The sequence below is a fragment of the Bos indicus x Bos taurus genome, chromosome 6 (genome assembly GCF_003369695.1).
Source record: "Bos indicus x Bos taurus breed Angus x Brahman F1 hybrid chromosome 6, Bos_hybrid_MaternalHap_v2.0, whole genome shotgun sequence".
NCBI lineage: Eukaryota > Metazoa > Chordata > Mammalia > Artiodactyla > Bovidae > Bos > Bos indicus x Bos taurus.
Window position 1 is genome coordinate 27,216,278 of NC_040081.1, and position 24,295 is coordinate 27,240,572.

General features: G+C 37.3%; 1 protein-coding gene across 1 annotated transcript in view; it reads left to right on the forward strand.

The window, feature by feature from the left end:
• The window catches only part of STPG2 (sperm tail PG-rich repeat containing 2), a 626,162-nt gene extending 602,110 nt beyond the window's left edge, over positions 1–24,052 (forward strand). The window contains exons 13-14 of the mRNA XM_027544018.1: positions 18,332–18,481; positions 23,744–24,052. Of these exons, the coding sequence (XP_027399819.1) occupies positions 18,332–18,478 (147 nt within the window). The 3' untranslated portion in view covers positions 18,479–18,481; positions 23,744–24,052. The remainder of the gene's footprint in view (positions 1–18,331; positions 18,482–23,743) is intronic.
• Positions 24,053–24,295: the final 243 nt, after the last annotated feature.

Below are 24,295 nucleotides of genomic sequence, written 5' to 3' on the forward strand. Positions count from 1 at the left end.
TATGGAAAAAAGGGAACCCTCCCTACATTGTTGGTGGGAATGTAAGTTGGCGCAACCACTATGGAAATAGAATGGAGGTTCCTCATGAAACTAAAAATAGAGTTTCCGTATAATCCAGAAATCCGACCCTGAGCATATATCCAGACAGACCTATAATTCAAAAAGATACATGCACCCCTGTGTTCATAGCAGAAGTATTCACAATAACCAAGACGTTGCAGTAACATAAATATCCACAGATGGGTGGGTGGATAAAGAAGATGTGGTATCTATGTGCGCGTGCACACACACACACACAATGGTATAGTATTCAGCCGTAAAAAGAATGAATCAGTGCCAATTGCAGCAACATAGATGGAACTAGAGATCATTATATTAAATAAGAAAGAAAAAGACAAATGCCATATGATATCACTTACATGTGGAATCTAAAATATGACACCGATGAACATATCTATGGAACAGAAAGACTCAGACTCACAGTCATAGAGAAGAGACATGTGGTGTGAAAGGGGCTGGGAGGGGTTAGAGTGGGAGTTTGATAAGCACCAAGATTCTGCTGTATAGCACAGCAAAGTATATTCAGTATCCTGTGATAAACCATAATGGAAAACTGTGTGTGTGTGTGTGTGTGTGTGTGTGTGTGTGTGTGTGTACGTGTAACTGAAACACTTTGCTGTAGAGCAGAAAATAACAGCACATTGTAAATCAAATATACTTTGGTTAATAATAAAACATCCACCCAGCATATTAAGATCATAAATAATTGTTTTCCTATTCTAAAAAATCCTTTATATTTCAACTATTTATCCTTCATGCCCCACTAATCCTAGGTAACCCCTCCTCTTTTTACTGTTTCCATGGTTTTGCTTTCACAGAATGCCATAGTTGAACCACACAGTATAATGTCTTGAACTTCTCTTCTTTTGTAGTATGCATTTAAGGTTCCTCAGTAGGTTTTATATGGAGAAGGCAATGGCACCCCACTCCAGTACTCTTGCCTAGAAAATCCCATGGACGGAGGAGCCTGGAAGGCTGCAGTCCGTGGGGTCGCTGAGGTTCGGACACGACTGAACGACTTCACTTTCACTTTTCACTTTCCTGCATTGGAGAAGGAAATGGCAAACCCACTCCAGTGTTCTTGCCTGGACAATCCCAGGGACGGGGGAGCCTGGTGGGCTGCCGTCCATGGGGTCGCACAGAGTCGGACACGACTGAAGTGGCTTAGCAGCAGCAGCAGGTTTATGGCTTGGTAACTCGTTTATTTTGGGCACTAAATAAAATCTCATTGTCTAGGTGGACCACGATGTGTTTATCCATTTACCTACTGAAGCTTATCTTTGTTGCTTCCGTGTTTTGGTAATTATGAAGAAAACTGCTATAAGTGTCTGTGTTGAAGTTTTTTGTAGACAAAAGTTTTGAAATCATTTGGGTAAATATTAATACAAATCATGTGGCCTATCTAGTAAGAATAAGTTTAGTTTTGTAAGAAGTCACCAAAGTGTCCCAAAATAGGTGTCCCATTTTATGTTCTGATCAGCAATAAATGAGTTTCTGTTCCACATCCTCACCAGTATTTGGTGTCAGTGTTTGAGATTTCAGCCATTCCAATAGATGTGTAGTGGTACAATTGGTTTAATTTGTAATTCCCCACTGACATTTGGTGCTGAGCATCTTTTCATATGCCTATTTGATATCTGCATATCTTTGCTGAAATATCTCTTTAGATTTTCCCATTTTAAAATCAGATTACTCAGTTTTAAGAGTTCTTTGCATGTTTTGATAATGTTCCTTTTTCAGATATGTCTCTTGCAAATGTTTTCTCCTAGTCTATTACTTGCCTTCTCATTGTCTTGACCAGTAGCATTGGTAGAACAGAAGCTTTCAATTTTAATGAAGGCTTGTTAATCAAGTATTTCTTTTACAGGTTATGCCTTTGACATTATACCTAAAAAGTTATCTCCAAACACAAGATCATCTAGTTTTTCTACTATGTTACCCTCTGAGTTTCTTGGTTTTACATTTAGGTCAATTTATATAATTTTTATGAACCGTGTAATATGTGTTTTCAGATCTGTTTTGTGCGTTTGGATGTTCAGTTGTTACAGCACTGTTTGTTGAAAAGACAGTCTTTGTTCTGTTGCATTGTCTTTATTTCTTTGTCAAAGACCAGTTGACTACCAGAGGAGTGGAATGAGGAGGGGTGGGTGGGAGAGAGGCTTAAAAAGAAGAGGATATGTGCATACATACAGCTGATTCATGCTGCTGTACAGCAGAAACTAACACAACATTGTAAAGCAAATATACTCCAATTTAAAAAAAAAATTAAGATGAGTTGACTGCATTTGTGTGGGTCATTTTGGGGGCTTTTTATTCTATTCCATTTATCTCTTAGTCAGTTCTTTCACCAGTGCCACATTATCTTAATTACTGCATAGAATGTATCACAGACTAAGTCTTGAAGTAGATATTTTTATAAGCATAGTAGCCATTTTAGAATCATATAACTAATTTTATAAAATGACCATTCTATTTTGCTATATTGGGAATAATCTATAGTATTATCAGAAGTTCTTTTTAGAATATGTAAAAGATTATTAGCATACTTATTAAATAAAACAATGCAATAAATATCATCTCATATACTAATTTGTGAAGAACCAGGATGATTTCTTAAAGTAAAATCCTAGACCTGATATACACTTTTGTTTTCTTCTACTTATTCTAATGTTCCATTTTAAATGTTCCAAGTTAAACATTTAAATTTGCATGAGCCCATAATGTGAAGATATGATATACAGTCATTTACAAATCTCATTATTCTAGTACCAATGAACTTTGAGTATATTCTTTTCCTGTTGACTTGAAATGCCAGTTTTACCATATGCTATATCATATGTTTAAACACAACAGGCTACTTTTCCTTTGTCTTTCCCCATCTATATTAGGGTTTGAGCCATTGTTTTAAATATTATAGACATATTATTTTATAAAGACTGGTTTTATAATCTTACACACCTCCCCAAATCCTTCTCAGATGGACATTAAATTTCACACCCCTTCAGATCCAAAAGCCTTTGGGTAAAGATACAGACAGAATTGGTACAATGAATAGTCTCTGGAAGACTTTCTTTTCTCTGCTCTAGATAAACCTGATATACCTCCACTCCACTTCTACATCTCTGCTTCCCAGATCCAGACATGCTAATGCCTTAGTTTTGTCTTGCTCCTATTGTCAGAAGCAAAGTTGACCGTGTGCATGTCTAAGTCTGTTTAGTGTGCTGTGCCATGATTAAAACTAGAAGGCTCACAAAATTATACTGAATCCAAAGGAGAGAAGACAAGTTGGCAGAGTAGGAGACCTTGAACTCACGTCCTCTCATGAGAACAACAATATCACAACTAATTGCTGAATAACCAACAATAAAAAAGACTGGAACCTACCAAAAAAGATACTCTATATTGAAAGACAAAGAAGAAATCACAATGAGATGGTAGGAGGGGTGTACTCAAGATATAATCAAATCCCATAATCACCAGGTGGGCAACCCACAAACTGGAGAATAATTATATCACAGAAGTTCTCACACAGGAGTGAGCCTCAAATCAGGCTTTGTAGCCTGAGAGCCCCGAGAGCATTTGGCTTTGAAGGCCAGTGGAGCTTGATCGCAGCAGCTTCATAGGACTGGGTGAAACAGAGACTCTACTCTTGGAGGATACACACAAGATCTCCATGTGCCCTAGGATCCAGGGCAGAAGCAGTGACTTCATGTGATCCTGAGCCAGACCTACCTGCTGGTCTTGGAAGGTCTCATTGGGAGGTGGAGGGCGTGACTGTGACTCTTTCTTGAGACATAAAAGCTGGAGGTAAACATATCAGGGAGCACTTGTCTGAAGGCTGACATCTTACTTGGGACATTAACACCAAGACCTGGTCCCACCAAACAGCCTGTAGATTCCAGTGCTGCAGTGACTCAGGCCAAAACCACCAAGAGCACAGGAACACAGTCCCACCCATCATCGGAAGGTCAGTGATCAACACCAACCAGTACGCAGGGATGAGCCCCTCCCACCACAAATTTCTAGACCAACCTCATCCACGAGGGGGCAGAAACCAGAAGCAAAAAATATGCATCCCCACAGCCTGTGGAACTGAGCCCACCAACACAGTTGTAGGCTAGCCCAGCCTACAGCTGGACAGGTCCCTGGCCAGTGGGTGATGGGAGGGGAGTGTACTGCTGGGACACATAAGATATCCCCTACAGTGGACAGCTTCTCCAAGGTAAAGGAATGTACTAACTTTGTACATACATAAAAATACAAATAGAAGTTTAGACAAAATTAGATGACGTAGAAACATGTTTGCAATGAAGAGACAAGATAAAACTCCCTTAGAATAACCAAGTGGTATGCAGTCTACCCAAGAAAGAGTCCAAAGATGATCAAAGAACTCAGGAAAAGAATGTTATATAATTATTCTCCAGTTGGTGGGTTGCCAACCTGGTTTTAATTATATTTTGAGTATGCCTGTCCTACCAACTCACTGTGATTTCTTCTTTGTCTTTGGATATAGAGTATCTTTTTTTGATAGTTTCCAGTCATTTTTACTGTTGATGAACTTATCAAGAGGTTATGAGAAATTTTTAACGAACAATTACAAAAAATAGAAAAACAACCAAACAGTTGAATACAATGAAATGAAAAATACAGTAAAAGGAATTGATAACATAATAATTCAGATAGAAAAACAAATAAGTGAGCTGGATGACAGAGTGGTGGAAATCACTACAGAGCAGAATAAAGAAAAAAGAATTAAAAGAAACAAGGACAGGGCTTTCCTGGTGGCTCAGTGGTAAAGAATCCATCTGCCAATGCCAGAGACACAGCTCTGATCCCCGATCTGGGAAGATCCCGTATGCTGTGGAGTGACTAAGCCGGTATGCCACAGTTACTGAGGCTGTGCTTTAGAGCCCAGGAAGCACAACTACTGAAGCCCACGTACCCTAGAACACGTGCTTTAGGCACCATAAAAGAAGGCACCACAATAAGAAGCCCCCCCACCATAACTAGAGTAGCCTCTGCAACTAGAGAAAAGACCACACAGCAACAAAGACCCAGCACAGCCAAAAACAAATAAAATCATTAAAAATAAAAAGAAACAAGGGCAGTTTAAGAGAACTCTTGAACAATATAGAAATGCACCAACATTTGCGTTACAGGGTTCCTAGAAGGATAAGAGAAGAAAATGGCTTGGGAAGATGTTTGAAGACATAATGCAGAAACTTCCCTAATATGGAAAGGAAGCAGTCACACAGGTCCATGGAGCAGAGAGATTACCATAATGAATCAATCCAGGAGAAGCACACTGAGATACATAATAATCAAATTGACAAACATTAGAGATAAAGAGAAAATATTAAAAAGAAGTGAGGGAAAAGTGACAAATAATATGCAAAAGAACCCCCATAAAGTTATCAGCTGATTTTTCAGCAGAATATCTGCAGGCCAGAATGGAGTGGCACAAAATATTTATAGAAGGGACTAAATAAAGGAATAAAATCTTTCCTTTTCATAGAAGGGGAAAACCTACATCCAAGAATACTCTACCCAGCAAGGCTCTAACTCAGATTTAACAGAAAATCAACAGCTTAACAGATGAGCAAAACCTCGGAGAATTCAGCACCACCAAACCAGCTTTACAACAAATGCCAAAGGAACTTCTCCAAACAGAAAAAGGAAAGGCCACAACTAGAAACAAGGAAATTACAAATGGGAAATCTTACCCGTAAAGGCAAACACATGGTAAAGGTAGGAAATCATCCACACACAAATCTGATATCTAAACCAATAATATGATTATACAGTGGAAGTGACAAATAGATTGAAGGGATTAAACCTGATAGAGTGCCTGAAGAACTTGGACAGAAGTTAGCACATTGTACAGGAGGTGGTAAGCAAAACCATCTCCAAGGAAAAGAAATTCAACAAGGCAAAACGGTTGTCTGAGGAGTCCTTACAACCAGCTGACAAAAGAAGAGAAGCAAAAGTTAAAGGAGAAAAGGAAAGATATGTCTATCTGAATGGAGAGTTCCAAAGAATAGCAAGGAGAGATGACAAGAAAGCCTTCTTAAGTGAACAATGCAAAGAAATAGAGGAAAACAATAGAAGGGGAAAGACTGGAGATCTCTTTAAGAAAATTGGAGATACCAAGGGAACATTTCAAACCAAGTTGGGCACAATAAAGGACAGAAACGGTAAGGACCTAACAGAAGCAAAAGAGATTAAGAAGAGGTAGCAAGAATACACAGAGGAACTGTACAAAAAAGGCCTTCATGATTCGGATAATGATGATGGTGTGGTCACTCAACTAGAACCAGACATCCTGGAATGTGAAGTCAAGTGGGCCATAGAAAGCAATAGTATGAACAAAGCTAGTGGAGGCAATGGAATTCCAGCTGAGCTATTTCAGATCCTAGAAGATGATGCTGTTAAAGTGCTGCACTCAAAATGACAGCAAATTTGGAAAACTCAGCAGTGGCCACAGGACTGAAAAAAGGTTATTTTTCATTCCAATCAAAAAGAAGGGCACTGCCAAAGAATGTTCAAACTACCACACAATTGTGCTCATTTCACATGCTAGCAAGGTAATGCTGACAATCCTCCAAGCTAGGCTACAACAGTGTGTGAACCAAGAACTTCCAGATGTACAAATTGGATTTAGAAAAGGCAGAGGAGCCAGAGATCAAATTACTAACTTTTGTTGGGTCATAGAAAAAGCAAGAGAATTCCAGAAAAAAACAGCTACTTCTGCTTCATTGACTACCCTAAAGCCTTTGCCTGTGTAGATCACAATAAATTGTGGAAAATTCTTAAAGAGATAGGAATACCAGAGCACTTTACCTGCCTCCTGAGAAACCTATATGCAGGTCAAGAAGCAAGAGTTAGAACCAAACATGGAACAATGGACTGGTTCAAAATTAGGAAATGAGTACATTAAGACTGCATATTGTTGCCCTGATTATTTAACTTATATGCAGAGTACATCATGCAAAATGCCAGGCTGGATAACTCAAAGCTAGAATCATGATTGCAGGGAGAAATATTAATAACTTCAGATATACAGATGACAACACCATAATGGCATAAAGCAAAGAGGAACTAAAGAGCCTCTTGATGAGGGTGAAAGAGAATAGCAAAAATGTTGGTTTAAAACTCAACATTCAAAAAACCTAAGATCATGGCATCTTGTACCATCACTTCATGGCAGACAGATGGGGAAAAGTGTAAACAGTGACAGGCTTTATTTTCTTGGGCCCCAAAATCACTACAGAAATTTACTAAAGTCATGAAATTAAAAGACTATTGCTCCTTGAAAGAAAAGCTATGACAAACCTAGACAATGCATTAAAAAGCTGAGACATCACCTTGCCAACAAAGGCCCACCTAATCAAAGCTATGGTTTTCCAGTAGTCATGTATGGATGTGAGAGTTGGACCATAAAGAAGGCTGAGCACCAAAGAGTTGATGCTTTCTAACTGTTGTGTTGGAGAAGAGTCTTGAGAGTCCCTTGGACTGTGAGGAGATCAAACCAAGCAATCCTACAGGAAATCAACCCTGAATATTTATTGGATGGACTGATGCTGAAGCTGAGGCTCCAGTACTTTGGCTACCTTATGGGAAGAGCCAATTCACTGGAAAAGACCCTGATGCTGGGAAAAATTTAAAGTGGGAGAAGGGGACAACAGAGGATGAGATGATTGGATGCTATCATTGACTCAATGGATATGAATATGAGCAAACTCTAGGAAACAGTGAAGGAGAGGAATCTAGCGTGCTGCAGTCCATGGTACTGCAAAGAGTGGGGCAAGACTGGGTGACTGAACAATGAACAAAAACAATAATTTTGTGATGAGTACAAATGCAGGATATTTGAAACGGATTTGAAATTAAGAGATCAGCAACATAAAACAATCATGTATATTTAAACAGGTAGCAAGAGAGTGCTGTATCAAAACCTCACAATAACCACAAATCAAAAATGTGCAATAGATATACACACAAATAAGAAAACAATGCAAATACAAAACTAAAGAAAGCCATCAAATCATATGAAAAGAGAATAAAAGAGGGAGGGCATAAAAAAGAGCTACAAAAATCCAAACAATTTAAAAATGACAATGAGAACATGCATATTGATAATTACCTTAAATATGAATGGATTAAATGCTCCAACCAAAAGACACAGACCAGCTGAATGGATACAAAAACAAGACCCATATATATGCTACCTATAAGAGACCAACTTCAGATCTAGGGACACATTGTAGACTGAACATGAGGGGTTGATAAAAGGTATTCCATTCAAAAGGAAATCAAAATAAATATGGAGTTGCAATACTTTTATGAGACAAAATAAATTTTAAAATAGACAAAGAAGGACACTACATAACGATCAAGGGATCTAGCCAAGAGAAAGATAAAATAATTGTAAATATATATGCATCCAACATAGGAGCATGTTAATATGTAAGGTAAATATTAACAACCTTATAAGGAGAAATTGACAGTAACAAAATAATAGTGGGGGGCTTCCCTGGTGGCTCAGACGGTAAAGCGTCTGCCTGTAGTACGGGAGACCTGGGTTCGATCTCTGGGTTGGGAACATCCCCTGGAAAAGGAAATGGCACCCCACTCCAGTATTCTTGCCTGGAGAATCCCATGGACAGAGGAGCCTGGTGGGCTACAGTCCATGAGGTCGCAAAGAGTCGGACACGATTGAGTGACTTCATTTTCACTTCCACATCCCACTTAAATCATTGGACAGATGATCCAGACAGAAAATCAAGAAGGAAATACAGGTCTTAAGTGATGCATTAGACCAAATGAACTTAATATTTATAGGGCATTCCATATGAAAGAAGCAGACTATACATCCTTTTCAAGTGCACATGGAACATTCTCTAGGATAGATCACATGCCGGACCAAAGCAAATCTTGGTAAATTTAAGAAAACTGAAATCTTATCAAGCATCTGTTCTGACCAAAACACTTTGAGATTAGAAATCAACTGCAAGAAAAAAAAATGCAAAAAGCATGAATACATGGAGGCTAAACAATATGCTGAAAACAACCAATAATCAAGTAATTAAAGAGGAAATAAAAAGAATACCCAAAGACAGATGAAAATGGAGACACAGTGATCTAAAACCTATGGGATGGACCAAAAGCAGTTTTAAGAGGGAAGTATATACTGATACAAGCTTACCCCCAGGAAACAAGAAACATCTCATAGAAATAACCTAAGGAAACTAGAGAAAGAAAACCAAACAAAACCCAAAGATAGAAGGAAAGAAATCCTAAAGATCAGAGAAGAAATAAATGAAATAGAAATTAAAAAAACAATAGAAAAGATTAATGAAAAAAAAATTGGTTCTCTGAAAAGATAAAATTGACAAACCTTTAGCCAAACAAGAAAAAAGGAGAGAAGGTCCAAATCAATACAGTTAGAAATGAAAAAGGAGAAGTTACAACTTACACCACACAAATACAATGGAACAAAAGGCTACCACAAGCAACTGTATATATATGCCAATAAAGTGGACAACCTATAAGAATTTGTCCATTTCTTAAAAAGATACAATCTCCCAAAACAGAACCTGGAAGAAATAGAAAACATGAGCAGACCAATCACAAGTACTTAAATTGAAACTATGATTTAAAAATTCCAAAGATGTAAAAGTCCAGGGCCAGATGCCTTCATAAGTGAGTTCAGTCAAACATTTTGAGACAAATTAGCATCTATACTTCTGAAAACTATTCCAGAACTTGACAAGGGAAGGAACACTTCTAAACTCATTCTTTGAAGCCCCTTTGAAAGTCAAAGAAAGATACTACAAAAAAAGAAAATCACAGGCCAAAATTTCTGATAAATATAGATGAAAAAATCCAACAAAAACAATATATTGAAAGGATCATTCACCATGGTTAAGTGGGATTTATCCTGGGGATGGAAGTATTTTTCAATACCCACAAATAGATCATTATGATATACCACATTATCAAATTGAAGAATAAAAACAGTATGATCATCTCAATGGATACATAAGAAGCTTTTGATAAAATTCAGCATCCATTTATGACAAAATCTCTCCAGAAACTGTCCATAGAGGGAAACCACCTCAACATAATAAAGGTCATTTATGACAGATTCACAGCTAGCATCATACTTAATGGTGAAGAAATGAAAGCATTTCTTCCAAGCCAGGAATAGGACGTCCACTCTCAGCAGTTTTATTCAATATAGTTTTGGAAGTCCTAGCCATGAGCAATAAGAGGAAAAATACAAAGAATCCAAATTTGAAAAGAAGAAGTAAAACTGTCACTGTTTGAAGATGACATAATGCTATACACAGAAAATCCTAAAGACACTACCAGAAAACTACTAGAGCTCATCGGTGAATTCAGTAAATTTGTAAGATACAAAAGTAATACATAGAAATCTGTTGCATTTCTATACACTAACAATGAAATAGCAGAATGCAAAGTTATGGAAACAATCCCATTTACCCTTGCATCAAAAAGAATAAAGCCTAGGAATACACCTACCTAAAGATATATACTCCAAACTGTAAGATGCTGATTAAAGCAATTAAAGATAACACAAGCAAATGGAAAGATAAACCATGTTTTTGAATTGGAAAAATCAATACTGTTTTTTTAAAAAACAAATACTACCCAAGGCAATATACAATATACAATCTATAGATTCAGTGCAATTCATATCAACTTACCAATGGCAATCGTTCACTGACTAGAACAACTTTTTTTTTTAACTTGTGTGGAAACACAAAAGACCCATAATAGCCAAAACAATTGCCAACATCCATTGAATCTTAGAAAAGACAAGTGAGTTCCAGAAAAACATCTACTTCTGTTTCATTGACTACCCTAAAGTCTTTGACTGTGTGGATCACAGCAGACTATGGAAAATTCTTCAAGAAATGGCAATACCAGACCACCTTACCTGCCTCCTGAGAAATCTGTATGCAGGTCAAGAAGCAACAGGTAAAACTGGACACAGAACAACAGACTGGTTCCAAATTGGGAAAGGCGTATATCAAGGATGTATATTGTCACCTTGCTTATTTAACTTATATGCAGAATACATCATGTGAAATGCTGGGCTGGATGAAGCCCACGCTGGAATCAAGATTACTGGGAGAAATATCAATAACCTCAGATATGCAGATGACACCACCCTTATGGCAGAAAGCAAAAAGGAAATAAAGAGCCTCTTGGTGAAGGTGAAAGAGGAGAGTGAAAAGCTGGCTTAAATTTCAACATTCAAAAAACAAATATCATGGCATCTGGTCCCATCACTTCATGGCAAATAGATGGAGAAACAGTGGAAACAGTGAGATACTTTATATTTTGGGGCTCTGAAATCACTGCAGATGGTGACTATAGCCAAGAAATTAAAAGACATTTGTTCCTTAGAGGAAAAGCTGTGACTACCCTAGAGAGCATATTAGAAAGCAGAGACATTACTTTGCTAACAAGGGTCCATCTAGTTAAAGCTATGGTTTTTCTAGTAGTCATGAATGGATATGAGAGTTGGACCAAAAAGAAAGCTGAGTGCCAAGGAATTGATACTTTCGAACTGTGGTGTTGAAGAAGACTCTTGAGAGTCCCTTGGACCAAAAGGAGATCCAACCAGTCAATCCTAAAGGAAATCAATTCTGAATATTCATTGAAAGGACTAATGCTGAAACTGAAGCTCCAGTATTTTTGCCACTTGATTTGAAGAACTGACTCCTTGGAGAAGACCCTGATGCTGGGAAAGATTGAGGACAGGAGGAGAAGGGGATGACAGAGGATGGGATGGTTGGATGGCATCACTGACTCCAGTATTTTACCCTCAATGACATTACGCTAGTTTGGTCATCTGTAGATGGAGAAGGAAATGACAACCCAGTCCAGTGTTCTTGCCTGGAGAATCCCAGGGATGGGGGAGCCTGGTGGGCTGCCATCTATGGGGTCGCACAGAGTCAGACACGACTGAAGCGACTTAGCAGCAGCAGATTGAGAATGACAAAATTTCAACTTCCTGAAGTGAATATTTTTACTTGGAAATCAGTTCAGGATAGGGGACAGGAAGCCTGAATCATCCCTCTAAATCTCCTTCAGTCCGTTCTCATCACTATTCTATCTGCTTGTAATTCTTTGAAACTTTCAGCATAAAAATGTTCTATCCCTTTTTTCCCTTAATATAGAGTTCTTCCTAATCGTATATTTCTTTGGCCATTTCCATGGGAATTTGAATAGGAGGACTCCTATTCAAATTCAATTTTGAATTTAAAAAATATAGTAATGAATGATCTTTCTAAAAAACAAGAAAATCATCTCTCACCCTCTTTTTAATAGACCTCAGTGGTCTCTAATCACTTTTATCATAAAGACTCCCCTTAACTTGGCCTGTTTATCCTCAAAGCAACATCTCTTATGATGTGTTTCTTTATTCCACTCCAAGCCCACTAATCTTCTTTTAGTTACTAGAACATGTTTCAGAGTTTTTGTTTAGGTCTCTCAGCCTGGAGTACATCCTTCCTTCCCCCATCACCACTGCCTAACTGAGTTCTATCCTTTCTTCAGATTTCAATTCAATCATCATTTCTTTGATGAAGCCTCTGATTGCCCTTCCTTGGTCAAATCTTCCTATTTGTCTTTATGTACCTCTTAAGAGTTCTTATCACTCTTTGATTTTACATTTATTTTATGATTATCTGATTATTGGTAGTGGATTTCACAAGGCCTGATATTTTGTCTTATTTCTTGAATATTTTATCGTTAGACCCTAGTGTAGTACCTGGTATGTTGTAAGCACTTCATATCCACTTGTGTAATAAATAAGAGGAAGGGGGAATAAATAGTATTTACCCAGTTTTCCTTCTTTAAATCATGAAAATTTTGGATTAGGACTATAGTTTTGGAAGTAATTCTATAAACATTCAGTTCAGTTCAGTTGCTCAGTCGTGTCCAGCTCTTTGTGACCCCAAGGACTGCAGTACACCAGGCTTCCCTATCCATTACCAACTCCCAAAGCCTGCTCAAACTCATGTCCATTGAGTTGGTGGTGCCATACAACCATCTCATCCTCCATTGTCCCCTTCTCCTCAAGCCTTCAGTCTTTCCCAGCATCAGGGTCTTTTCCAATGAGTCAGGTCTTCACATCAGTTGACCAAAGTATCAGAGTTTCAGCTTCAGCATCAGTTCTTCCAATCAATATTCAGGGCTAATTTCCTTTAGGATTGACTGGTTGAATCTCCTTGCTGTCCAAGGAACCCTCAAGAGTCTTCTCCAACACTATAGTTCAAAAGAATCAATTCTTCGGCACAAACATTGGTTCACTGTTGTTTCCATTTTGTAAATAAGTTCATTTATATCATATTTTTAGATTCCACTTATAAGTAATATATGATATTTGTCTTTTTCTGTCTGACTTATTTCACTTAGTATGATAATCTCCATCCATGTTGCTGAAAATGCAAATTTCATTTTTTTTTATAGCTGAGTAGTATTACATTGTATATATATTCCACATCTTCTTTATCTATGCCTGTGTGGATGGACACTTTAGTTGCTTCTATATTTTGGCTATTGTAAACAGCATTGCTAGGAACATAGCAGTACATGCATGTTTGAAAATTAGTGTTCATTTTCTTCAGATATATATACTCAGGAGTGGAATTGCTAGATCATACAATAGTTCTAATTTTAGTTTTTTGAACCTCTCCACTGTTCTTCTTGGAGAAGGCTATGGCAACCCACTCCAGTACTCTTGCCTGGAAAATCCCATGGACGGAGGAGCCTGGTGGGCTGCAGTCCATGGAGTCGCTAAGAGTTGGACACGACTGAGCGACTTCACTTTCACTTTTCACTTTCATGCATTGGAGAAGGAAATGGCAACCCACTCCAGTGTTCTTGCCTGGAGAATCCCAGGGACGGGGGAGCCTGGTGGGCTGGCGTCTATGGGGTCACACAGAGTCAGACACGACTGAAGCGGCTTAGCAGCAGCAGCAGCACTGTTCTTCTTAGTGGCTATTCCAATTTACATTCCCACCTATGCTTTCTGCTGCTGCTGCTGCTGCTGCTGTTAAGTCACTTCAGTCGTGTCCAACTCTGTGGGACCCCAGAGACAGCAGCCCACCAGGCTCCCCCGTCCCTGGGATTCTCCAGGCAAGAACACTGGAGTGGGTTGCCAGTTCCTTCTCCAATGCATGAAAGTGAAAAGTGAAAGTGAAGTCGCTCAGTCATGTCTGACTCTTCACGACCCCATGGACTGCAGCCTACCAGGCTCCTCCACCCATGGGGTCTTCCAGGCAAGAGCACTGGAGTGGGGTGCCATTGCCTTCTCCACCTATGCTTTCTAGGATTCCCTTTTCTTCACATCCTGGCCAAATTTTGGTATTTGTAGACTTTTTAATGCTAGCCATTCTGACAGGCATGAGGTGGTATCTTGTTGTTTTGATTTACATTTCTCTGATGATTAACAATGTTGAGCACCTTTTCATGTTCCTGTTAGCTATCTGTGTGTCTTCTATGGAGAAATGTCTGTTCAGGGCTTCTGTCCAGTTTTTGATTTTTTTTGTACTGAGTTATGTGAGCTGTCTGTATATTTTGAATATTAATTGCTTGTTGGTTGCATCATTTTCAAATATTTTCTCCCATTTCATAGGTTGTACTTTCATTTTGTTGATAGGTTCTTTTGTTGTGCAATAGCTTTTAAGTTTCATTTGGTCCCACTTGTTCACTTTTGCTTTTGTTTTCTTTGCCTTAAGAGACAAATCCAAAAAATATATTGTCATGACTTACGTCAGAATGTTCTGCCTATGTTTTCTTCTAGGAGTTTTCTAACATCCCATCTTACATTCAGGTCTTTAATCTATTTTGAGTTTATTTTTTATGTGGTCTTAGAGAGTGTTCTAATTTCATTCTTTTATATGTAGCTGTCCTCTTTTCCCAGTACCACATATTGAAGAGATTGACTTTTCCTCATTGTATATTCTTACTTCTTTTGTCATAGATTGACCATAAGTGCATGGGTTTATTTCCGGGCTCTCTGTTCTCTTTAACTATGTATCTCTTTTTGTGCCAGTATCATACTGTTTTGATTACTATAGCTCTGTAGTATAGCCAGAAGTCAGAGAACATGGTAAATGCAGCTTTTTTTTTTTTTCTTTCCAGGAGAACTTTGGCTATTCAGGGTCTTTTGTGGTTCAGAACAAATTTTAGGATTATTCTTTCTAGTCTGTGAAAAATGTCAGGGGTATTTTGATAGAGATTGCATTAAATATGTGAACTGCTTTCAGTAGTATAGACATTTTATCAATAGTGTCCTGTGCTTAGTTGCTCAGTCGTGTCCAACTCATTCTGACCCCAAGAACAGTAGCCCACCAGGCTCTTCTGTCCATGGGATTTCCCAGGAAGAATACTAGAATGGGTTGCCATTTCCTCCTCCAGGGGATCTTCCAGACCCAGAGATCAAACCTGCATCTCCTATGTCTCCTGCAATGCAGGAGGATTCTTTACCTGCTGAGCCATCAGAGATTATTATTCCAATCCATTTACACAAGATAACTTTCTGTCTCTTTATATCAGAATATTTATTTTTAGTAACTTGATGCAAATGTTCACTTTTTGGGAAGACACTATATAAGTAATAATAATAATACTTGATACATAGTGGTGTTGATGTGCCAGGTTTGATGTGCTTTAAACATTGTGATTAATTTAGTCCTCAAAACAATATTGTCAAATAGGTATTATTTTATCATCTTCATCTAACACATGTCAAAACCAAAGAGTAAGTTAAGTAAGTTGCTTGAAAGTGAAAGTGTTAGTTGCTCAGTCATGTCTGACTCCTTATGACCTCATGGAGTATGGCCTACCAGGCTCCTCTGTCCATAGAATTCTCCAGGCAAGAATACTGGAGTGTGTTGCCATTCCCTTCTCCAGGGACTCTTCCCAACCCAGGGATTGAACCTGGGTCTCCTGCAGTGCAGGCACATTCTTTATCATCTGAGCCACCAGGGAAGCCCATAAGTTGCTTAAGGACACAAATAAAGCAGATATCAAGGATGGATTGATAGACAGTCCATGCTTTTAACTGCTGAGTTATACTGCTTCTCAAGAACAAAGACTAGTTTACATACTTTAATTCAATTAATATAACCATAAAGTTTGTATAAAGTATATAACATTTTCTCTATTTGAAAAATGAGGAAATCAAGGTTCAAAAAGGGGGAAATAACCTTCCAAATGCCACAGATATTAAAAGTGTACAAGTCCAAATTTTCACTGAGATCTGTTAAATACCCTTTCTTTATGAAACCAGTTCTAAACCTGTAATTATCTTCCTATCGAATGTAGACAGTGAGAAATGCAGTATTCTCAAAAATCATTTACTTATTAATTACTCATCCCAATACCCAAATTCTTTGTATACCTAAGTTATACAGTGTTCCTGGCAGGGTCATTTAAAAAAAAAAAAAAAGGATATGTGTTGATAAGGTTATGGTAGAACTGGTACCAGTCACATGAAAGTGAGTTAGTCACTCAGTTGTGTCCAACTTTTTGCAACCCCATGAACTGTAGCTCACCAGGCTCCTCTGTCCATGGAATTCTCCAAGTAATAATACTAGAGTGGGTTGCCATTTCCTTCTTCAGGCGGTCTTCTCCTGACCCAGGGATCAAAACTGGGTCTCCCACATTGCAGGCAGGTTCTTTACTGTCTGAGCCAGCAGGGAAGCCCTGCCAGTCCCCTCTGAGGTACTCAGTACATATCAGTTGAGTGAAATTCCATAATTTTGTTTATCAGTCATCTCCTTTTAGCAAGAGATTCAGTGGACATTCCTCACAGCAGTTGAAACTTAGACACTAGGGGGTTTATTTGATTTTTAGTTTTTGAGTTGTTTCAAATTTTTGTCTTTCTCAATGTTTTCACTGGAATGTAAATGCTGAATATAAGTAAATGAACTTTTGTTACTGGATGTTTACAGTATGAAAGATAGTTTTGGGCAGATGATAAGAATTTAGTCAATATTTGATGAAAGGATAAGGTTGAGAGAAGACATCTGAGAAACCAACACCTAGTTTCATTGGAAGAAAAATGTGTTTTCAGAATAAAATTATGTGATATTTGTTGTTGTTCAGTCGCTCAGTCATGTCCAACTCTTTGTGACCCCATGGACTGCAGCACACTGGGCTTCCCTGTCCTTGACCACCTCCCAGAGCTTGCTCAAACTCACGTTCATTGAGTCAGTGATGCCATCCAACCATCTCCTCCTCTGTCGTCCCCTTCTCCTCCTGCCTTCAATCTTTCCCAGCATCAGGGTCTTTTCCAATGAGTTGGCTCTTCACATCAGGTGGCCAAAGTATTGGAGCTTCAGCTTCATCATCAGTCCTTCCAATGAATATTCAGGGTTGATTTCCTTTAGGATTGACTGGTTTGATCGCCTTGCAGTTCAAGGGACTCTCGGGAGTCTTCTCCAACACAACAGTTTGAAAGCATCAACTCTTTGGCACCCAGCCTTCTTTATGGACCAACTCTCACTTCCATACATGACTACTGGAAAAATCATAGCTTTGACTAGATGGACCTTTGTTGGCAAAGTAATGTCTCTGCTTTTTAATACACTGTCTAGGTTTGTCATAGCTTTACTTTCAACAAGCAAGTGTCTTTTAATCTCATGGGTGCAGTCCCCATCCACAGTGATTCCGGAGCCCGAGAAAATTAAGTCTGTCAGTTTCCATTGTTTCCCCATCTATATGCCATGAAATGATGGGACTGGATGACATGATCTTAGTTTTTTGAAAGTTGTGTTTTAAGCCAGTTTTATGTGATATTAATATATGCAAAAATCTATGTATTTCTTATTAAAAATGTTTAAGATTTCATCCAAGATTTTGGTCTCTCTCAAATATATATGATTTTTGGCAAAACTATTAAACATACTTTAGTCTACCTCATGACTAGTAACTTTTTTACACTTTAACATACATTTACAGATATTAACCCTAAAAACCTAAATTGTATTCCTAAATTATAATGTAAACCTAAATTATAATCTAAAATTATTATATCCCCAAATTCCTTTTTAGTGTAAGATATTAATAAATGGTGTAGGTATGTTACAAAATTTATTTCCATTAATGAATACATTATTCATTTTTGTAAAATAATACTTTTTTCAAATTATTATGAATAGTTTAATTATTATGTTTATGAATAATATAATTAAGACAGTTTTTTCTTTTGTTTGACTACCCATAGCTCAGTCCATTTTTAAGACATTCTGTTCTGAAAAGAACATTTAATGTCACTCTACCAAATCCTTCTCCGATTAAGATAGAAGATGCTGCACTTATACTACAAAAAAAACAAACAAAAATGTCCGGGAAGCCAAGCAGGGTCTTCTGAATGGTAAGTATGCTTGCTTGTCCTCACTGAATCATACAGCTGGTACATTTTTACAATCCATAATTTAACTGTCATACAGACTCTCTGGGTGAGACGACTTGTTGTCTTCAAAGCAATATATTTACATCCCGTTTCTAAAGATTGCTTATATTCATGGGCCGAAGGAGTAATTTGGCTTCCCTTGTGGCTCAGATGGTAAAGAGTCCACCTGCCATGCAGGAGACCTGGGTTCAATCCCTGGGTCGGGAAGATCCCCTAGAGGAGGGAATGGCAGTCCACTGCAGTATACTTGCCTGGAGAATCCCATGGACAGAGAAGACTGGTGGGCTACAGTCCATGGGGTCTCATAGACTCAGACACGGCTGAGCTACTAACACACACACACACACACACACACACAGAGTAATTAAGAGATTATAGTTGAGTAAAGTCTACATGCTTATAGAAATAAGTGCTAATCTTATAGCTTTATAAGCTATAATCTTTAATAGCTAAAAGTAGAGCTATTATATTTTCAGTTTTATAAAGCATGCTTCTCATTTACCTTTGAAGCCACAATTGAAGTTTCCTTAATGAGGTGAAGGTGGCCAGCTTTATTTGAATTAACTTATCTTTTTTAATACAAAGTAATCTAAAAATTAAGGTCATGCTTAAGTAAGTTATTGTGAGATTACATCTCTTGACATTTATGTTTTGTTGACCAAATTGTACAATCAAGCAAGTTTGCATTTAGACAAATCAGTTCAGCTCAGTTGCTCAGTCCTGTCTGACTCTCTGCGATCCCATGGACTGCAGAATGTCAGGCTTCCCTGTCCATCACCAACTCCTGGAGCTCACTCAAACTCATGTCCATTGAGTCAGTGATGCCATCCAACCATCTCATCCTCTGTCGTTCCCTTCTCCTCCTGCCGTCAATCTTTCCCAGCATCAGGGTCTTTTCTAATGAGTCAGTTCTTCACATCAGGTGGCCAACGTATTGGATTTTCCACTATATAATAATGACTGTGACAGTGTTTTTGACTTTGATTTGGGGGAGGGGCTGGGTGTGAACAATTTGATATTATTGTATTCCAGAATTCTTTTTTACGTCAGTATCCATACTGCCAATTAGCATTATATTTCAAGAACTAAGATAATATTAATTGCTGGGGAATTAGATTCTAAGCAGAAAGTTATTTAAGTAATAAAATATACAGTTTAATATATCATTAGATGACTTACTGGTCAGTAGATCTAATTCATATAGATTCATCCAAGTTTATTCCTGCTACATTATAGACCACAGACTATTGCCCATGATGGTAGCCACTAACCATGTGTGAATATTAAGCACGTGAAATGTGGCTATTTCAATATGAAATGAGCTGCAAGTCTGAATGCACACCAGATTTTGAAGACTTAATTTGACAAAAAAATATAAAATATCTGATTAAAAATATTTTATATGTTGAAAGAATATTAAGATATATTTTTAAAAATATTACATTATGCTTATTTTAGTGTTTATTTTTATCTGTTTAATATGATCATAGGCTCATGTTAGATTTCTATTGTACAGTGCTGATCTAGAACATCCATATTTAGGAATAATGAAATTCTCAGTAAATTATGTTGAAAAACAAAGTCTGCAATAATGTTTCATTTTCAATTCCATTTCACACATTATACTTCTGCTTCTGTTATATGTTTTGTTATTACTGGGAGCAATAGCCCATTAAATTTACTCATAATCATTATTAGTTATTAATATGCAGTATTTCCTCTAAAATGCAAAGATTTAAAAGCTATTTCATTTAAAACTAGTGCCTTACCATTTATGCTCTAATTGTCATATTTTCAATTCGATATCTATTTTGACCCCAAAGGGGTTGTTCTTATTATCATTTCTTGAGTCATATTCATTTAAATTTACCCTTATCTGTTGCATTGCTCTCCATTCTTTCTTTTCTATGTTTCTCTTTGGGATCATTATTCTTCTATCTGATGAACTCCTTTTAATGTACACATTCATGCAGATTTGCTGTTGATGAGTCATTTCAGTTTTTGTCTGGAAACATTTTTATTTCATCTTTATTTTTGAGGAATATTTTTCCTGGATAAAAATTGCTGGTTCACACATATTTTCTTTCAGCACTTGAAAGATTTCATTGTATTATCTTCTGCATGCTTTTTATGAAATGTTTTTTTCTTTTAATATAGTATGTCTTTTATTTATCTGACTACTTTTACAAATTTTCTTTATGCATTTTAAAAAATGGATTTTAATCTAATACACCTAGGGTTTTTTTTTCACTCTGCTACAATCCTCCTTGGTATTTGCTAAAGTTCTGAATTGTGTGGATTGACGCCCTTTAATCAGTTGTGGGAAATTCTCAGGTATTATCTGTTAAAATATTCCTTTTATCACATTTTATAACCTTCTCTCTCTTCTTATTCTGAAACTAGTTACAGATATTAAATCACTTTACTGTATGTCATGTCTTGGATTTCTTTTCTATATTAGAGACCTTTTTTCTGTCTGTACTTCAGTCTGTATATTTTCTAACAATCTCTCTTCTAGATCGCTAGTCATCTCTTCAATAGTCTAATCTGCAGTTAAACACATCTGTTGCATTCTTAATGTCAATTATATTTTTAATTCTATGATTTCCATTCGGTTATTATTTATAAATTTCAATTATATGGTGAGATTCTTCATCTTACCAACAATTTGTTAAGCATTTTACTCTTCATTAAGCTCATAATACATGAAAGTGAATCCAACTCTGATTCACCTTTGGATCTGCTTATATTGTTTATTTTCTTAGTTCCTGTCTTTTAATTCTATTTCCTGGCATGCCTAATAAGTTTGATCAAGTTTTGGTTATAGCTTGTGAAAAATTATAGAGATAATTTGATTTTTTTTTTTCATATTATCTTCCAAACAGAATATCTTTCTGTTTTCTCTCAGGCACCTTAAATATGGGGCAAATAATTTTTTTTGTAGTGTGAGATTTTGTTTGTTTAGGACTGAGATTCCCATTTTTGTGAAAATTAATCTAATTCTCATCATCCATATTCCTAGGGTTTAACCTTTCTGTGATCCTAAGAGGAATTCAGTAATAATCACTGGAGATCCTCCTCCAGTGTTTTTTCCTCCATCCTGTGAAATTACCAAAGAGTGTATAGCTGCCCAGATCTTTACCTGCGACTTCTGACTCTACTTCTTAGACCTCAAACCTCCAGCAAATAAAATTTAATAATGGCTTGAGGGGGAAAAAATGACAATGCCATACTTTCATCTTCTCTTTTCTTTGAACTTTCGTCCCCTCAAGTCCTGCCATCTCGGACCTGAAGTAAACATTTGTTGCTATAAAACCTAATAAGCCTAAAATCTCAGCATAGATTTCTGTCTACTTTCAGGCTGTCTTCTTAGCCTTAGGTAAGAGTCCTCCAAGGCAATATAATGCTCGCCTCGGTGTTGTCTCCTCCACACCCTGCTCACCATGTTCCAGGCCCTTAAGACATGCTGCCTCTGTCACTCTCTATTCTCCTGATTTAGATAGAAACAAAAATAAATTCCCTAATTTTTCTCAGAGACTTGGTTTACATCAAGTTACTCTGCCATACCTAAAATTCTTCCTTTACTTTAGTTTGCCAAGTTCTTTGCCTTTTACCACTCAAACAGGTCTTGAAATCGTATGTCTTTGCTGAACATTTATACTTAAAAAGAATATTTCCTAGACATGTAACTATATGCTCATCATCCTACTAAAATTATACATTATTTTTAAGGACGTGTATTTCTCAACTTCCTTGTATATTTATTTCCCAGAAGATTATTATTGTCACATTGTAAACTAAAAGAACATGTTAAGGTTATATGTTTAGTTATTTAATTATTTTATACTTGGTGTCACAAAATAAGTTCCTCAAAACTGTTTTCATGTCCCAGATATGCCTGCCTAATCCCAAACCCTTTGTGCAATAAACCTGCAGAAGATAAAGCAGTCTAGTCCTTGTTCAAGATTACCATTACAGATGAACAGAAAGACTTTTCTGTTTAAGTATATCTTTTTGGTTTAAGTATACTCCTACCATTATTACCACCAGAGAACCTCAGGAAAAAAAGACATCAGAGTTGCATTCAGAATTATTCTGCATTTCAGAAAACTTGAGAGTCATTTAGAGGCCCTTTCCTTCAGTTAACTTTCAGGAAAGACAATTGTATTTCATAATTAGAGAGGGGTTTAATGCTTGGGTGAGCCACTACACTAACTCTAAAGAAAAATGAGTGAGTTAACATGTTCATGTATCAGCTCCACACATGTCTGGGGGAAGGGGAAACAAGCTAGATAATAGTAGAAAATGTTGGATGATTGAAAATTAGGAAAGAATCACCAATTGGATACCAAATAGCAAGGGTCATATCACCAGAACAAAGTCTCTGGACTTCATAGGTTTACCTTGGGTCAAATAACCACATTTTGTTCAATTGTTCCTGGTCATGATGGAAATGAACATAAAATGTTTTTGACATGCACAGCTGAGCGACTTCATTTTCACTTTTCGCTTTCATGCACTGGAGAAGGAAATGGCAACCCACTCCAGTGTTCTTGCCTGGAGAATCCCAGGGACGGGGGAGCCTGGTGGGCTGCCGTCTATGGGGTTGCACAGAGTCGGACACGACTGAAGTGACTTAGCAGCAGCAGCAGCACAAAGCCTCATATACATGAAACTTAGTGAAAAAACTGATTTATCCTAAGATGAAATGTAGTACAGTTTCTTATGTGCCACAAGTGCATTAGAAAACCAATTATAAAGGATCTTCATTCCCTAAATATTCATCAGTGAATAAATCAGTATATCAAATTACATTTTGAAAGTTGTAGCAGCTTATTTAGTTGCATCTTCTGTTCTATTAGTTGCTATTTCATCTCATTAAATTATTATGATATAACATCTAAACAGGTGCAAGTATAATATGTATTTTAATATATATTTTCAACTGGCCTGAGTCTCCAGCAGAGTCATTAGGACAATACAAAAGCTATGATTTTGATATGAGAACTACTTGGTATCAGCCATACTTAGTTATCTTGGTTTACAGGAAGGACCGGGGTGTGGGGTGGAGAGGTGGGGAAGAGAAGGTATTTTGTGATATTTTTGTATCTTTTTAAATTTGAGGTACTGTAACTAGAGGAGCGATCTGAGAGAATATTTTGGCTTAGGTTGAGAAGTACAATAGAGACATCACTTACTGAAACAGCCTTTCTTTTCCCACAGATATATTCTAAAGGTATTTTTAATATAAAGGTAAGCTGACATTCTTTCACAAAGAAGTAATTCCATTTTGATGATGTCATCCATCAGCTGCTCAAAGAAACATAATTGCTCTTCTAACCTCAAGAAATAGAAAAATCTGTTCTTACAGGACATTTAATTTTGTATATTTTCCTCAAAAAATTCCTATTACAAAAGCAATGTGTGTATTTGTTGCATTCTTTCTGAATATATATTACTACTACTTTCGTATAACGGAGAAGGCAATGGCACCCCACTCCAGTACTCTTGCCTCGAGAATCCCATGGACGGAGGAGCCTGGTAGGCTATAGACCATGGGGTCACTAAGAGTCAGACACGACTGAGCGACTTCACTTTCACTTTTCACTTTCATGCGTTGGAGAAGGAAATGGCAACCCACTCCAGTGTTCTTGCCTGGAGAATCCCAGGGACGGGGGAGCCTGGTGGGCTGCTGTCTATGGGGTCGCACAGAGTCGGATACGACTGACACAACTTAGCAGCAGACTTTCGTATAACATACAATGCTGGATAAAT